General features: G+C 43.7%; 1 protein-coding gene across 2 annotated transcripts in view; it reads left to right on the top strand.

Moving 5' to 3' along the window:
• lrch1 (leucine-rich repeats and calponin homology (CH) domain containing 1) overlaps positions 1-15,000 on the top strand; it is a 112,479-nt gene that overhangs the window by 47,198 nt on the left and 50,281 nt on the right. For both annotated transcript variants that reach the window (XM_036004488.1, XM_031280509.2), the window contains exons 6-7: positions 3,566-3,702; positions 10,278-10,408. In XM_036004488.1, the coding sequence (XP_035860381.1) occupies positions 3,566-3,702; positions 10,278-10,408 (268 nt within the window). The remainder of the gene's footprint in view (positions 1-3,565; positions 3,703-10,277; positions 10,409-15,000) is intronic.

A 15,000-nucleotide genomic window follows, 5' to 3' on the forward strand; every position in this document is an offset into this window, starting at 1 on the left:
CTGCTGTATGGACCGGAGTCGGAACGCAGCCGCTCTGCAGTCAGTGGAAATACACACTAAAGATACTTACAGTTAAATGATTATTTCGTCGTCAGCGATGCCGCTCCAACCCCCGTTTTTAACGAGCCGGCAAAGCCGCGCACATAGGATTGTGGGTAATATGGGAGCGCGAAGGATACACATATGCATCCTTTGCTGTCTATGGGAAAATCTCCGAACGAAGGACTCAGTCCTTGGTGGAATTCGGAGGGTCCTCGACATTGGAACAGTCCTTCGACGGACGTTGATGACGTAGCATCCTCGAAATTCTGGCTTCGAAGGATCCTTCCTTGACATTGAGAAACACCTACTGACTTTAACGGAAACCTAATGACTCTGCAGACGTTCCGCAGTTTGTGGAAATTGGGGGTTAGCGTAGCCCAGTCTTCTATTGTGAAATGATAAACAAAAACGACAGCATGTAACACACGTAGTACGTGTCAATCAATACAAATAGAAACGCATAGAAATGCAGAGCAAAGGCTCCAAAAACGTCCAAAAAAGGCAACGAAAACGTTAATTGACAAAATTCTTATAGTCCGTAACGGTTAAACAGTTGATCATCACCTTCCCTGACCAGCTCTGCTCTGGCTCGGCGGCTTGTTGCCACGACGACAGCAGGGAGGCTTCGGAGCGAGCAGACTGGACGGCAGCCTGACAAAGGGAGGGATGTTGTTTCTGATTTAGTATCTGTTGAACTTGTGCAGACTCCGCCGCTGCTGCTGCTGAGAGCCGCTGAGATAAGACCACCGGGGACGGTTTTTTATTGGGTTTTAAAAGGTCGGCCAAGCTCGGGGGGAGTGGGGGGGGGGGGGCAGGAGTCTGATGTTAGAGAGGGAGACTCAAATCTTGAGATCAGATCTGCAGACCTGAGATGGAAAAATGTTCCTCCAAGCAAGAAACGTCGCCAAGACGCCTATGAGGGTCAAACCACGTTTTCTCTTTCGTTTTCAGTGTCAGAAAAACAGCTGTTTCCAGCTGATCCACGAGGCTTTTTAAAGAAGAAGGAGGAAATTCCTCTCAACACATACCAGTCCTTCCAGAGAAAGACATTTTTTCTGTGATTGTTGCGGGCAAAAATCCTTGATTATGCGTCACGTTTTCTTAAAAAATGCGATGGAATATGCGGGATATTTATGCAATTTTATGCGATGAAATTGCGGAAACTTGCAAAAAACTGCAGTTTCATCGTGGCTTCATCGCGGGGTTTTGCAGCTTTTCGATGACGTTCACGTCGCGTAATTACGTCACTTCATAACGTTCCCATGGCAACAGGGGAAAACGGCTGCTCTTGTGTGAAGTAAACGCAACATTTTTCAACTTTCTGCTAAGATATATGGGACTTTTTTGCAACGAAAATGCGGGGATTATGAAATCATACAAGCCCCGCATATTTTGCGCGGAAATCGGCAATTTATGCGGCGAAAGTGCGGCGTATTTGAAAAAATGCGGCACCCGCATAAATATGCAGACTTTGGCTGATTATGCATTGAATTATGAGATCACATAATCACGTTTTTTCTGGAGGGACTGACATACTGTAAAAGTTCAACTTCAATTTCAAAAGGCTTTTCAAAGACTTTATTTAGCTTCATGTGGCGTGTCTGTTTTTATTTTGGCTCCCATGGTAACAGGTCAGAGTGTGCACACTGCCTGCGTGACACGCACGTCTCAGGCGCCGAAAACGCGTGCATGCTAGAAATAGAACCGACGCCTATTTTTCACGAGACACGCAAGCGTGTTGGAAGCGTTTCCAGACAAAATAGAATAGGAAAAGATGTTTAGATGTAATTTTGACATGAATACATTTAATAAATGACATGTTGATGTTTGAAAGTCTCGAGGTTTTGATATAAATGCAGATATAAATGTCATTAAAATAAATAATAATACATAAATTATCAATTCTCTAATATTGCACCTGTCAATACAGAACCAAATATTCTGGAGCCTATTTTGCCGTCAATACTGCCGACGTTGTCTCTGCTGTAATCAGATCAGTATATATTTATGTTTATGTTAATGGGAAACATCCATGTGTGCAGACAAGGCTAGCAGCAGCAGCAGCAGCAGCAGCAGCGCCGCGTCAGACAACTTTCTGGTGTGCAAAGACATAGAAAACGCCACGCAGCTGACATGCCACGCTCACGCCACGCTCACGCCTTAGAGGCCTTAGATTTCCCTCGCCAAATGGAATATTCACCCGCCTTTGGTGCTTGGCGAGTCTTAATTTCAGACCCCTGTGTGCTGCGTTTAGTTCACCGTGTACAAAAGTAAATAACATCTGTTTGCGAAGAGGACTTTTCTACAAGTCTCAAAGTATCCGCGAGCATCCAGACATGTGGAGGAGTCCTCTCACACATCTGACTGCAATCAAAGTCTAACAGCTGTGTTTGTGAAAATACAAACTTTTCCTCTCTATGTCATGTGTTTTTTGTCAGAAGAGGAGATCAGAGAGAGCTCAGAGGGGTTTATGAGGGGTCAGGTCTCGGCCCCTCTGATGCATTGTGGGTTGCAATAGGTGAAGTGCTCTCTGCTGAGCGAGTCAGCCGCTTTGTAAACCAGCCAGAGGCCGAGTCACTCATTGTCTCACCGCTGCGTTTTGAAGTGTAATTTCATTGTTTAACTCACCGAAACTGGTGCAATTTGTGTCAAACTATCTTCTTCTCTCAGTCATAACTGGACTGCTTGTGGTTAAAACAAACAGAAAGAGCCTTCAGTTCTTGGTCGTGTTGGTCCGCAGGCTTCTGCGTTGACTTTAACTCGCCGGCTGCTTCACCGGGAACATTAAACGCCGTTAGGTCACAGCTCAGGGACTCGAGACGTTTATTTCCAGGTATTTTACTTCTAATGAGGAATATAAAGTTCACACGGGGAGAAACAGTGAGACTCTCTTCTGCTAACAATTACAAACCTCTGAACATAACAACGGCTGCATTGTTCTGTGTGATGGGAAACATGCTGGCGGTTCGAGCCGTGCGTGCGTGCGTGCGTGCGTGTGTTTGCAGGATTTTAACCCCACCCAGACATTTAGCTTATATATACAACATACACAAGCTAAATGTCCTTATGATAAAAGCATCCATTGCGATTCCTTTCGTTGTTTTTAAAATGCTGCACTTTAATTCCAAGTGGAAAAACTAGTATTTCCATTAAGGACTGACATGTTTTATGCAGACCCAGACCAAATGTGCAGATGTCTGAATGAATTCTCCCCGTTACTTCCACAGGTTAAACTTGGCTTCATAAGAACTTTGACTTTTCTAAAAGGCTCTCTCTATAAACGTACCGAAGGAAAGCTAGCCACACTAGCCTAGCAACAAAAAGAACGTCATAGTAGTATAAATGTATTATAATATAATATTAAAGACGATTTATATTGCAAGAAAAAAATCTCATACAAGAGTTATTTTCAGGCCAACTAGCAGTAAATTCACTCGAATACTGTGTCAGAAAGGTGGAATGAAATCAAACTCTGTGTGTGTGTGTGTGTGTGTGTGTGTGTGTGTGTGTGTCCCTCCTGCAGACCTGGCTGGCCTTCCTCTGGTGAAGTTTGACTTCTCCTGTAACAAGGTGTCGACCATCCCGGTGTGCTACAGGAAGATGAAACAGCTCCAGTCCCTCCAGTTAGAAAACAACCCACTGCAGAGTCCACCTGCACAGGTACACACACACACACACACACACACACACACACACACACACACACACACACACACAAGCACAGTCTGTTGCAGCAGCATCAAAGGCTGCGTCTGAAATTCCACACTAACATGCTATTTAGTAGCTTACGCCTGGTTCACACAGCAGGATAATTAGGCCGATTTTAGCCCTGATTCCCCCCTTCTGACAATCTTAAGGATGCTCCGATTATGGTAAAATAATCCAGGGGTGTGATTCTTCCGGATAATTCCGGAAATCCGGCTTTTCTGACCTGAAAATGAAGCTCTCGTAAATCATGCAAATCCGCTTTTTTTTTTCTTTTTTTTTTTGGGGGGGGGGTGTCGCAAGGCACAGGTCGGGGGTATTGGTAAACATACTCTGACTTATGTCTTCATATCACTCCGCAAGTGGTCCATTAATTTGTCACGATGTAACTTCATTCAGAGCAGAGCTCCACCAAAGAGCCTGCAATCGTTGCGGAAGGTTATTTGAATAAGAATTTTGGACGTGTGGGGGCGAACTATCTTCTTAGCTGAAGCCGACAACGGGACAATATTGTTGCATGTTGGCAATGCAAGCTGAAGCGACGTAGCAGATGACGTTGAGAAGTTGCAGTGAGGAATATTTTAGGAGCACCATTTTCGGCAGTGCAGAAAGGTAGTGGCCCACACTTAGTGTTGAGCCGGGAAACATGGCTAAAAGAGCTCTACAGCGAAAAGATGTGCTGGGCGAGCCGTCAGTCGGTCGAAGCTAACAGAAGCTAGCTGGCGTAAGCTGACAGCTGACCAACGCTACCAAGTGATCGGCGGAGACAGGGAGTACATGTATTTGAAAGAGTCCGGCAGTTGTGGTAGACGAAGTCGGGATATTGGATGGAGAGTCCACTGAAGTCCACTGCGGTCTGAAGGGCTAATCCTCGCTAGATCACTAGCTAGTCAGCTAAGAGGTTGACAGCTAACGTTAGCCAGCTGAAGCTAACAGTCGATCGATGGTGAGTAACGTACGTTACACAGGCTGGCAGCAGCACAGAGTCCAGAGTTGATAAGTGTGTGTGTGTGTGTGTGGGGGTAGAAAGGTGTTGAGAATGACCAACACCTAATCTTAAACTTAGTGTAGCTACTTAATTTGCTACGACGCGATCAGAGGTTACTTAAATTGAGACGTTCAGTCAAAATCAATCATGTCACCTTCAAACGGGATCTCCGTTTGCAGGGTTCAGGCTGGACCCTCCCGGTGATCATGCTGCTCTGGGGGACCGGCTGTACAGTGAGAAGCCGCTGCTGACCGGCGCAGAGCTCTGCCAGAACTCCAACTGCTGTCTGTCCGCGCGGCCGTCTGACGGCATCAGTATTAAATTGAGTTTTATTAGCGGTTAAAAACGTCTCGCGTTAAATAGTAGTCTAATTCGGTACAGTTGGTTTTAACGCCTGATGCAAAGTGTAGGCCTATAGGAGTACACATGAAAACCCTGAACAAGCAGCGTCGCTCTGCTCTGTCTTTCTGCTGTGCCCCATTCACGTAGTAGTTTTACACTATGTAGATTAAACTCTGCAATTAATCTGCGGTTCACATGTATGTATGAACTGTGGTGGTCCGTTACACTCTAGGCTATATTCAACATCACTGATTAAGTAGCCTAAGTCAATCCAACAAACAACTGGACTTTAGGGTCAAGTGTTGTCGTATCCGGCCCATGTCCCGGATGTGGAAGCCTCCTTACTGGACTACTGAATATAATAATATTCCATTATATTTTGTATTTTGAATTGCCACCAGAATTTTGTGATTTCCTTGCAATAAATATTGACATTTTTACCATAAATTGGTGCCTATTAATGTATCAGAATGCAGGAATTAAAGTCTTTTACCCTCAAATTTTCTTGGGGGAGGACCCCCAGACCCCCTCCCCCCCGCTTTATGTGTTCAAAGACAAATTCTGAGCAAGAAAAAACCCTGAAGTATCACAGACAGCCATAAAAAAACATTTAAATTGCAGAGTTAGAGTTATAACTTAATATGTACAGTATCAACAGAGAAACACGGACAATTGAACAGACAGTGACAACATACATACTACATACCTACATACTGTAGAGAATGACAGTAACAGCATACAAACGGCATAAATAAAAATTTGTTATAAACGTGTGCTCTTTAAAAAGTAGAAAGCATTGTTTGCCAGTTACATTAAATGTTTAAAAATCCGTAAATGTCCGTGGGTGGGGCTGCATGGGCGTGGTAATGTGGGCTGGTGTGGGTGTGGATGTGGATGTGTGTGTGTGTGTGGGTGTGGGTGTGGTAGTAAGGAGAGAGAATAGGAGAAGGAAGTTTGTGTGAGGTGGACCTGGTCACCACAGACCCAAATCTTCTCAGCTGTTGCTACTGTCATATGCTGCACTGTCTCTTCATGTGGCACTAATATTATTTATATTATAACAAGGTAATGCAATGTGTGATCAAGTGATGACTGATTAACAGTACTGTAAATGCTAAATGCCCTAATACCTACATATCATGTAAGACTCAATTTCTCCATTTCTTTGCACAAAACTCTCCAGAAAGTGCCATTTAATGGTTTATTTTTTTTTTTTAAATGAGGGGGGGAGGGGGCTGTCGCAGCGTCATGGGTGCGCCGTACATTTTCCTGCTTTTTTGTCCTTTGCCAATCACACCTATGATAATCTGATCAGATGTTCCTGCCGTGTGTGGTGTGTTAAGACTGCTCTCGTCTGCTCGGAAGGACGTCGGGACCGCTCCCATCTCAAATCGGGGATATCCAACATGTTGGATTGTTTTGGCCTGATTTCTCCTGGTGTGTGGTGTCCCCCCGGGGACAAACGACCACGCAGCCTGTGGACTGTGGCGTGTAGCCAATCAGAAAGAGAGGTGACGAGGCGGCGAGGAAAGCACCGGGAAACAACATCAAAACAGCCGGCGGCACGGCGCACCAGAAAGTCCGGTGGACGTCTGAGATGAGTAGAGCAAGTATAGTCCATGCTCGCGTTGTCTCCACTTCTTTGACCGTCGCCTTTTCTTTTGATAACGTTTTTTTTCCGGTTAAAAACAAACTACAAACTATCGCCACTGCATCCTCTTCGTCCGCCATGATTGTTTACTCTGAAGTCACGTTTCATCTCGAGGGATTTTGCGAGATGTCCCGTCTGACCTGGGAATGCTCGGGAGCCGAATCGGTTCGTGTGTGATCGTTGATTTTGCCGTGTGCTGCGCACCACACGCTGTACGACCAAAACTGGTAGACCGTGATTTTTTATCGCCGTGTGTGGAGTCTCTCAGGATTGGAAAATCGGCCGACAATTTTAAAATCGTCCCGTGTGAACCAGGCTTTAAACGGTATTTGAGATTTTTTGAGGTGTTTGGTGTTTTAAGCCCCCAACGTCGTCTTCCAGGCAGCGCTGCCAGGATTAGGCAACTGTTAGGGTTAGGCTTAGGTGCCTTGGAGTCGGCGATCGCAGCGCTGCCTCGAAGTCGACGTTGGGGGCTTAAAACACCATCGAGCATTTCCTTAGTACGTCCGAAACCTCAGTATGAAACCAACAGTACGCGAATTGCATACTATTTCCGGTAAAATATTAACAGCGTGCAGTACTGGCCACTGCATAACCTTTTCAGTAATTTGAAGTGTTATCTGGCAATGCCGCTAGAGCGGAGGTCGGCAGGGGTTACCGCGGTTATGCGTCTTCAACAATAAGGAGGAGGAGGTGTTAAGGAGGCTCTCAGGAAGTGGCGTTGAAAATGACGGCTCAGTGCGTCCGAAAAGACACACACACTACTGTTTATTTACACAAAAGCACGTTGAACAATAGCACACGTGTTGGGTATGTAGCGCAGAGGATGCAACATCTTACGACGCAGATTAAAAAAACTTTTCATCCAACTATGCAATACAATATATCATTTATCTATAATACAGTTCGGAATGATCAGCTTTTTAATGAAAGAATCAGAGGCTCAGAGGCTGAAGGACAAAAGACAGTCTAAGAAATGGTAACCAGAGAGTTCAGTGACTCAGCAGAAGGCAGCTTGATGTCTGAGTGTTTTAAAATAAATTAAAATAAAGCACTTAGCGTCACTGTGTCCACGTTGGGACTAGGGCTGCAACAACGAATCGATAAAATCGATAAAATTCGATTATTAAAAAAGTTGGCAACGAATTTCATTATCGATTCGTTGTGTCGCGCGACACGCCACTCAGTCGCGGAGATGAAAGCAATTGAGTTGAGTGCCGTGTGGAGCGGCGCGGAGCGAAAGAAAAGAAAAAAGAGCAGAGCGGGGGTAGAGGAAATACGGAGAGAGACCCGTAACGTTGTTCTGAAACACACGGCGGAGGCAGAGAAATCAGTCTGACCTAAGTCATCCAAGGTGTGGAGCGTTCACACTAAATAAATCGAAAACGTGTTAATTGCAAGATAAGCAAAAGCGACACGGCATGGCACGGTTACCACGGTGATGATTCAGCACCTAAAACGTAAACATGGTGGAGTCCTTGATGAGGAGGAAGGGAGTTCAACAGCAGGGTAAAGTCACTACACAATCCTACTTTTGTTCCGTTTTGAAGTGAGGAACGTAACGTCCCTCTTCTGGTGCTGGTGTTTACTCGTTATCCAGCTGACTAGCATGACAAGCTAGCGTTAGCTCGTTAATAACAGTAGTAAAGCTAGCGTTAGCTCGTTAATAACAGTAGTAAAGCTAGCGTTAGCTCGTTAATAACTAGTAAAGCTAGCGTTAGCTCGTTAATAACAGTAGTAAAGCTAGTGTTAGCTCGTTAATAACTAGTAAAGCTAACGTTAGCTCGTTAATAACAGTAGTAAAGCTAGCATTAGCTCGTTAATAACAGTAGTAAAGCTAGCGTTAGCTCGTTAATAACAGTAGTAAAGCTAGCGTTAGCTCGTTAATAACTAGTAAAGCTAGCGTTAGCTCGTTAATAACAGTAGTAAAGCTAGCGTTAGCTCGTTAATAACTAGTAAAGCTAGCGTTAGCTCGTTAATAACAGTAGTAAAGCTAGCGTTAGCTCGTTAATAACAGTAGAAAAGCTAGCGTTAGCTCGTTAATAACAGTAGTAAAGCTAGCGTTAGCTCGTTAATAACAGTAGTAAAGCTAGCGTTAGCTCGTTAATAACAGTAGTAAAGCTAGCGTTAGCTCGTTAATAACAGTAGTAAAGCTAGCGTTAGCTCGTTAATAACAGTAGTAAAGCTAGCGTTAGCTCGTTAATAACAGTAGTAAAGCAGGACTAAAGACACGTTTTTATTCACTCGCCTTTTTTGGCCCATTAATTTTTCAATCTATTGTCATGTATATATTCTGTGTTTTGTCCCATATCAGTTATTGTTGACGTATATATGTGTGTGTGTTGTACTTTTTAATTTCATTTTAAAGTTCTTTTATAGCACTTGGTCATCTTAAGCTGTGTTTAAATGTGGTGAACAAATGAACTTAACTCGCACTTACTACAATGATGGTAATAATTTAATGAATAAGCTTCAAGTGAACGTGTGTGTGTGTGTGTGTGTGTGTGTGTGTGTGTGTGTGTGTGTGTGTGTGTATCTGCTCTTTGGGTTACTTACCTTTACACAACAAGTATGTATGTAAGTATGTATTGAGTTGATGTAAATTAATGCTTTTTTTTTTTTTTATCCGATTCATCAATTAATCGAAAAAATAAATGACAGATTAATCGATTATTAAAATAATCGTTAGTTGCAGCCCTAGTTGGGACAGCACTCGCTGCTATTGGCCATATTCGGACACTTCCGACTTGATGCGCTTTTCCGGGCTTTTCGCGGTACTTTACGTTTCCGATCATCACAAAAAAATTTAGCAGAATTGATCTATACCCATCTAACAATCTACGTATGAATATTCCTATATGTACGTGGACATTCAGATGTCTAATTAGTATATGAAAGTTACTTTGATGAGGAAAAGAAGTAAGAACGCTCGGGCGACGATCTTTTCCTGTAAAAAGTTTCTATTTTTACTGTACTGGAAATTAAGGAGCTTTTACAGCATAGTTCAGAGTTGTTGAAGCATGTAATTTTATTGTGAAGGATGGAAGTATGTTTTTTACAGCATTCATGGGACTTAATACCCCCGAAAAACCAGCAACGGCCAGTGTTTACAGCGAGGAGATATAGGGGTGTCCGGTTATGGCCGAGGGTAGCGTACGGCTAATTCACCGGTGATAGCGTACTTTAGCCGGCTCTTGTAAAGTAAAAGCTAACGTAAACAGTTAAAACTACATACCGTTAGAAAGGTAAGAAGTTACACTTTAGTTTTACACCATTAAATTAACTTAAAACATTAATAGATCATTTATATTTGTATTTGAACAGATATTTTGATAGAACGTTAGCCAATAAGTGTCCGAACGTGGACACAGTGACGCTACAGTTGCACAGTTACACACACGCACTAACTTCTTGCTGTCCGTGAGTTCTGGAGTTCGTACCTTCAACGTTGAAAGCACTTAATTGGAAGTGGCTTTGGATAAAAGCGTCCGCTAAATGACATGTCATGTGATGTAATCTTCCTTTCTTTTTTTTTTTGTCTTCTTCCAGATCTGTATAAAAGGGAAAGTTCACATATTCAAGTATCTGAGCATCGAGGCGTGTCGCAGTGACAAGATGCCCGACTCTCCGTACCTGCCTGTCATGGAGCGGCTCAGCCTATCACGGCCCACCACTGGCAGGTCAGTCGCCGTGTCTCCTCGTCCCAGCGGCGAGCATCATTGGAAACCTCTGCCCGCCTCCTTCGTCTGTTTTCACTATCAACTGTTAAACCAGAAAGACTTCGGGCCCCGGCGCAGCGCGAAGCCAGACGCAAGTGTCTTTGCTAGTTTCAGACCGACGCAGTTGTCAGTTTCCCGTCCAGCGCCCACGTCGTTTAAATAGCAAATGCACCTGTACACATCTGTGCGCCCATGGGCGTGCTGGTCTTACAGGGAGGTGTGTTCAGGTGCGTTCTGGGCGTGCTGGTCTTACAGGGAGGTGTGTTCAGGTGCATTCTGGGCGTGCTGGTCTTACAGGGAGGTGTGTTCAGGTGCATTCTGGGCGTGCTGGTCTTACAGGGAGGTGTGTTCAGGTGCATTCTGGGAGTATTACTATCTTGAGGCAGTGGGAAGTGATGGCCCCATTGACCAACAAAAACCTGGTCTAAAGTCAATAACGCAGCATTTCATTGTTATTTTAACAGAGCATTAGTAAAATGCTCCTAGGCTCGTACACACTATGCTTGTTACACACACAGGGACGCACAGCAGCACACACACATGCAGAAGATTACTAATAAAAATATTAGGGTGCAAATCCTCCATCATAACAGCAATGCTCCAAGGTCCAAACGCGCCTGGCTTTTAAAGGGAATGGGAGATGATCTCTGATTGGTTGATTGCATGTTACGCCCAAAACACCCCTCTGATTAATGAAGACACTAAGTACAACCCTTTAGAACCATGAGCCCGGCACACGGACACTTTTTCCCGCCGTCAAACTAGCAAAAGTGGATTTGGACACGCCCTAAACACACCTGCACCAGGCGCTTCACGCCGTGCGCTCAGATCGTTAAAGCGTAACTCTCGCCAAAATGCATAATTCGTTGTTTTGTCGTTAGTGAAAAACAATATTGACCTTGTAGTTGAAAAAGGAGCCTCCTATAAGAATGACATTTCCCCATATGGAGTCCGTTCATTCATTCGTTCATGAGAGAGAGAGAGAGACATCATGGCTTTCAAACGAGCAAAGTGGCAGTTGGTCAAGACCACCACCCCAACCCCCTCCACCTTGGCCCCCCCCTCTCCTCCTCAATAGCATTTAAATCTACAGACACAGAAATGGCACATCCTCAGGAAAGCTCATTGTGGGACTGGCTCTAGTGGCTGGAATTCTGCACCAAGGCTGAATTTTGGGAAAGAGACTTCAGATACAGTATTAGGGGACCACTAAGGTCTATATAAAGAGACTTCAGATACAGTATTAGGGGACCACTAAGGTCTATATAAAAGAGACTTCAGATACAGTATTAGGGGACCACTAAGGTCTATATAAAGAGACTTCAGATACAGTATTAGGGGACCACTAAGGTCTATATAAAGAGACTTCAGATACAGTATTAGGGGACCACTAAGGTCTATATAAAGAGACTTCAGATACAGTATTAGAGGACCACTAAGGTCTATATAAAAGAGACTTCAGATACAGTATTAGAGGACCACTAAGGTCTATATAAAGAGACTTCAGATACAGTATTAGAGGACCACTAAGGTCTATATAAAGAGACTTCAGATACAGTATTAGGGGACCACTAAGGTCTATATAAAAGAGACTTCAGATACAGTATTAGAGGACCACTAAGGTCTATATAAAGAGACTTCAGATACAGTATTAGAGGACCACTAAGGTCTATATAAAGAGACTTCAGATACAGTATTAGAGGACCACTAAGGTCTATATAAAAGAGACTTCAGATACAGTATTAGGGGACCACTAAGGTCTATATAAAAGAGACTTCAGATACAGTATTAGGGGACCACTAAGGTCTATATAAAGAGACTTCAGATACAGTATTAGAGGACCACTAAGGTCTATATAAAAGAGACTTCAGATACAGTATTAGAGGACCACTAAGGTCTATATAAAGAGACTTCAGATACAGTATTAGGGGACCACTAAGGTCTATATAAAGAGACTTCAGATACAGTATTAGAGGACCACTAAGGTCTATATAAAGAGACTTCAGATACAGTATTAGGGGACCACTAAGGTCTATATAAAGAGACTTCAGATACAGTATTAGGGGACCACTAAGGTCTATATAAAAGCATCCAAAGAGCACCATGTCATGGGACCTTTAAATGATGAATTATCTGCACCTAAAGTTATTTCAAGCGTCTAGCGATCCAGTTCATTGACTACGTTTACGCTTTTTGCCCTTATTCCGAGAAAGACAATATTCCGACTAAGCTGTTTACATGGCTATTGAAAGTGAATATTCCACTAATATTCCCGTTTACATGTAGCCATGCGTGTTTTCCACCGGCGGACGACTTGTTTGACCGTACAAACACAGCGTCACTCTTTTCATTCCTTCAACCAGCTTCTACAACAGGTCGGCTCATATCCAAAAACCTGTTTACATCCGAGACTTTGGTAATGTCTAAAAGTAGCTGTGTTTCTCCTTCTCGTCTTTTGGCCGCAGCCCTGCCAACCAGTGACGGTTAGTTCAAAGCGGTGTCCAATAAATAGGTTTTCAACCTGATGTTTAAACATTTTACACAGAGCTTTGACTCATTTGCTTACAAACGCTGTCAGTTGTTCTGAGCCGAGGAGCTCCGGCGCAGCCGCCGCCAGGAGCACGTTAACACGCCATCACAGCAGTTTATTGAGTTTGGTTTGAACGTGGAGCGATGCTGAGTGTGATCTGAGCCTCCTCGCTTTCTCAGACTGCAGCCAAATGCTCCATGAGTCAGCAGAAAGTGATCCGTGCTCGGACTCCCTGCTGGGTCACACTGACACACTCTCAAACACACACACACACACACACACACACACACACACACACACACACGTATGCACGTGCATGCACACACTCTCTCTCACACACACACACACACACACACACACACACACACACACAGGCATGCACACTCACACACGCAAACACACAGACACACTCGCACATGTACACACACACACACACACACGCATACACACACGCGCACACACACACACACACACACACACACAGTCTCACACACTCACTCGCACAGACTCTCTCACTCATTTGCGCACACACACACACACACACACACACAAGCACACACACACAGACTCTCACACACTCATTTGCGCACACACAAGCACTGATACACACACACTAACATGCACACACACACACACACACACACACACACACACACAATGATGGATTAGTTATGATTGCTGCATGGAGGAATGAAGGAAGAGATAACGAATGGACCCATTATTTTAAAGCAGCGGTGTAATGTAACTAAGTACATGTACTCCAGTACTGTACTTTAAGTCCAGATGTTGAGGTACTTGTACTTTACTCGAGTCTTTTCTTTTCATGCCACTTTCTACTTCTACTCCGCTACATTTCAGAGAGAAATATTGTACTTTTTACTCCACTACATTCATCTGTTACAGCTTTAGTTACTAGTTACTTTAGTTACTAGTTACTTTACACATTCAGATTACTGCTCACAGAACACATGTAGTTTATAACATCTGATGTTTGATTATAAAGTAAACTAGACGACAATATAACGGCTACAAGTCACGCTGAGATGTCCACTTTCTAAATGGGAGGATTCTTCTTTACTTTTAATACTTTAACTACATTTTCCTGACGGTACTTACAGACTTTTACTGAAGTAAAGGATCTGAATACTTCTTCCACCGCTGACGATAGAGGAAGTCAAAAGTAAATGAAGGAATGAAAGAAACACAGGAACACATGTAGGCATTATGAACAGAGGAATGACGATCAGAGAATGAGATGGAGGAAAGTGTGTAGGAGCAGAAATGTCGGAACAAAGGAGGAGTTGTAGAAGTGTGAGAAGGAAGGAAGGAATGCACAAATAGTAGAACAGACAAAGGAAAGAAATGAACAAATGCATGGACCAAGATTTGTGACTACACAAATACTGGAATGAAACCAGAAACCAGAAAAGTAAGAGATGAACATCTACCGGACACTAGATGACTCTGAACAGATTAAAGTCTGACACCATCTCAGATGTAAAGACAACCATCTCACAGCTAACGGTAGAGACTGTCATAACGTGTAGAGACCATAGACTGTATATAAGAATGGACCAGCAGATCCCGTGTCTCTGGACGGAGACCAGTGAAGGATATTAGAAGATCTTTCCCGGTGATGGCTGAGCGTTACTGAGCAGCCTCCAACTGAGCTTGAAGACGTAGATGTGCCGTGAGCAACCTGTCTGAAAGTTGGAAGTCTTCTGGTAGCTGTGCCAAGAGAAATCTCAATCATTCCCAATCTAGCAGAGACGGAGAGCGTAGGTATATGTAAGGAGATAACATAGACACAGGCTAATTACTGATCACTAAAATGATAGTTAAAGTGCCCATATTATGAAAAAATCACTTTTTCTGGGATTTGGGGTGTTATGTTGTGTCTCTGGTGCTTCCACACACATACAAACTTTGAAAAAAATCCATCCATTCTGTTTAGAGTGAGATACGGTTTCTGAATGTGTCCTGCCTTCAGTCTCTGGGTGAGCTGGTCAAAATCGGCACGGCT

This window comes from Sander lucioperca, chromosome 8, assembly GCF_008315115.2.
Source record: "Sander lucioperca isolate FBNREF2018 chromosome 8, SLUC_FBN_1.2, whole genome shotgun sequence".
Classification (NCBI taxonomy): Eukaryota; Metazoa; Chordata; class Actinopteri; order Perciformes; family Percidae; genus Sander; species Sander lucioperca.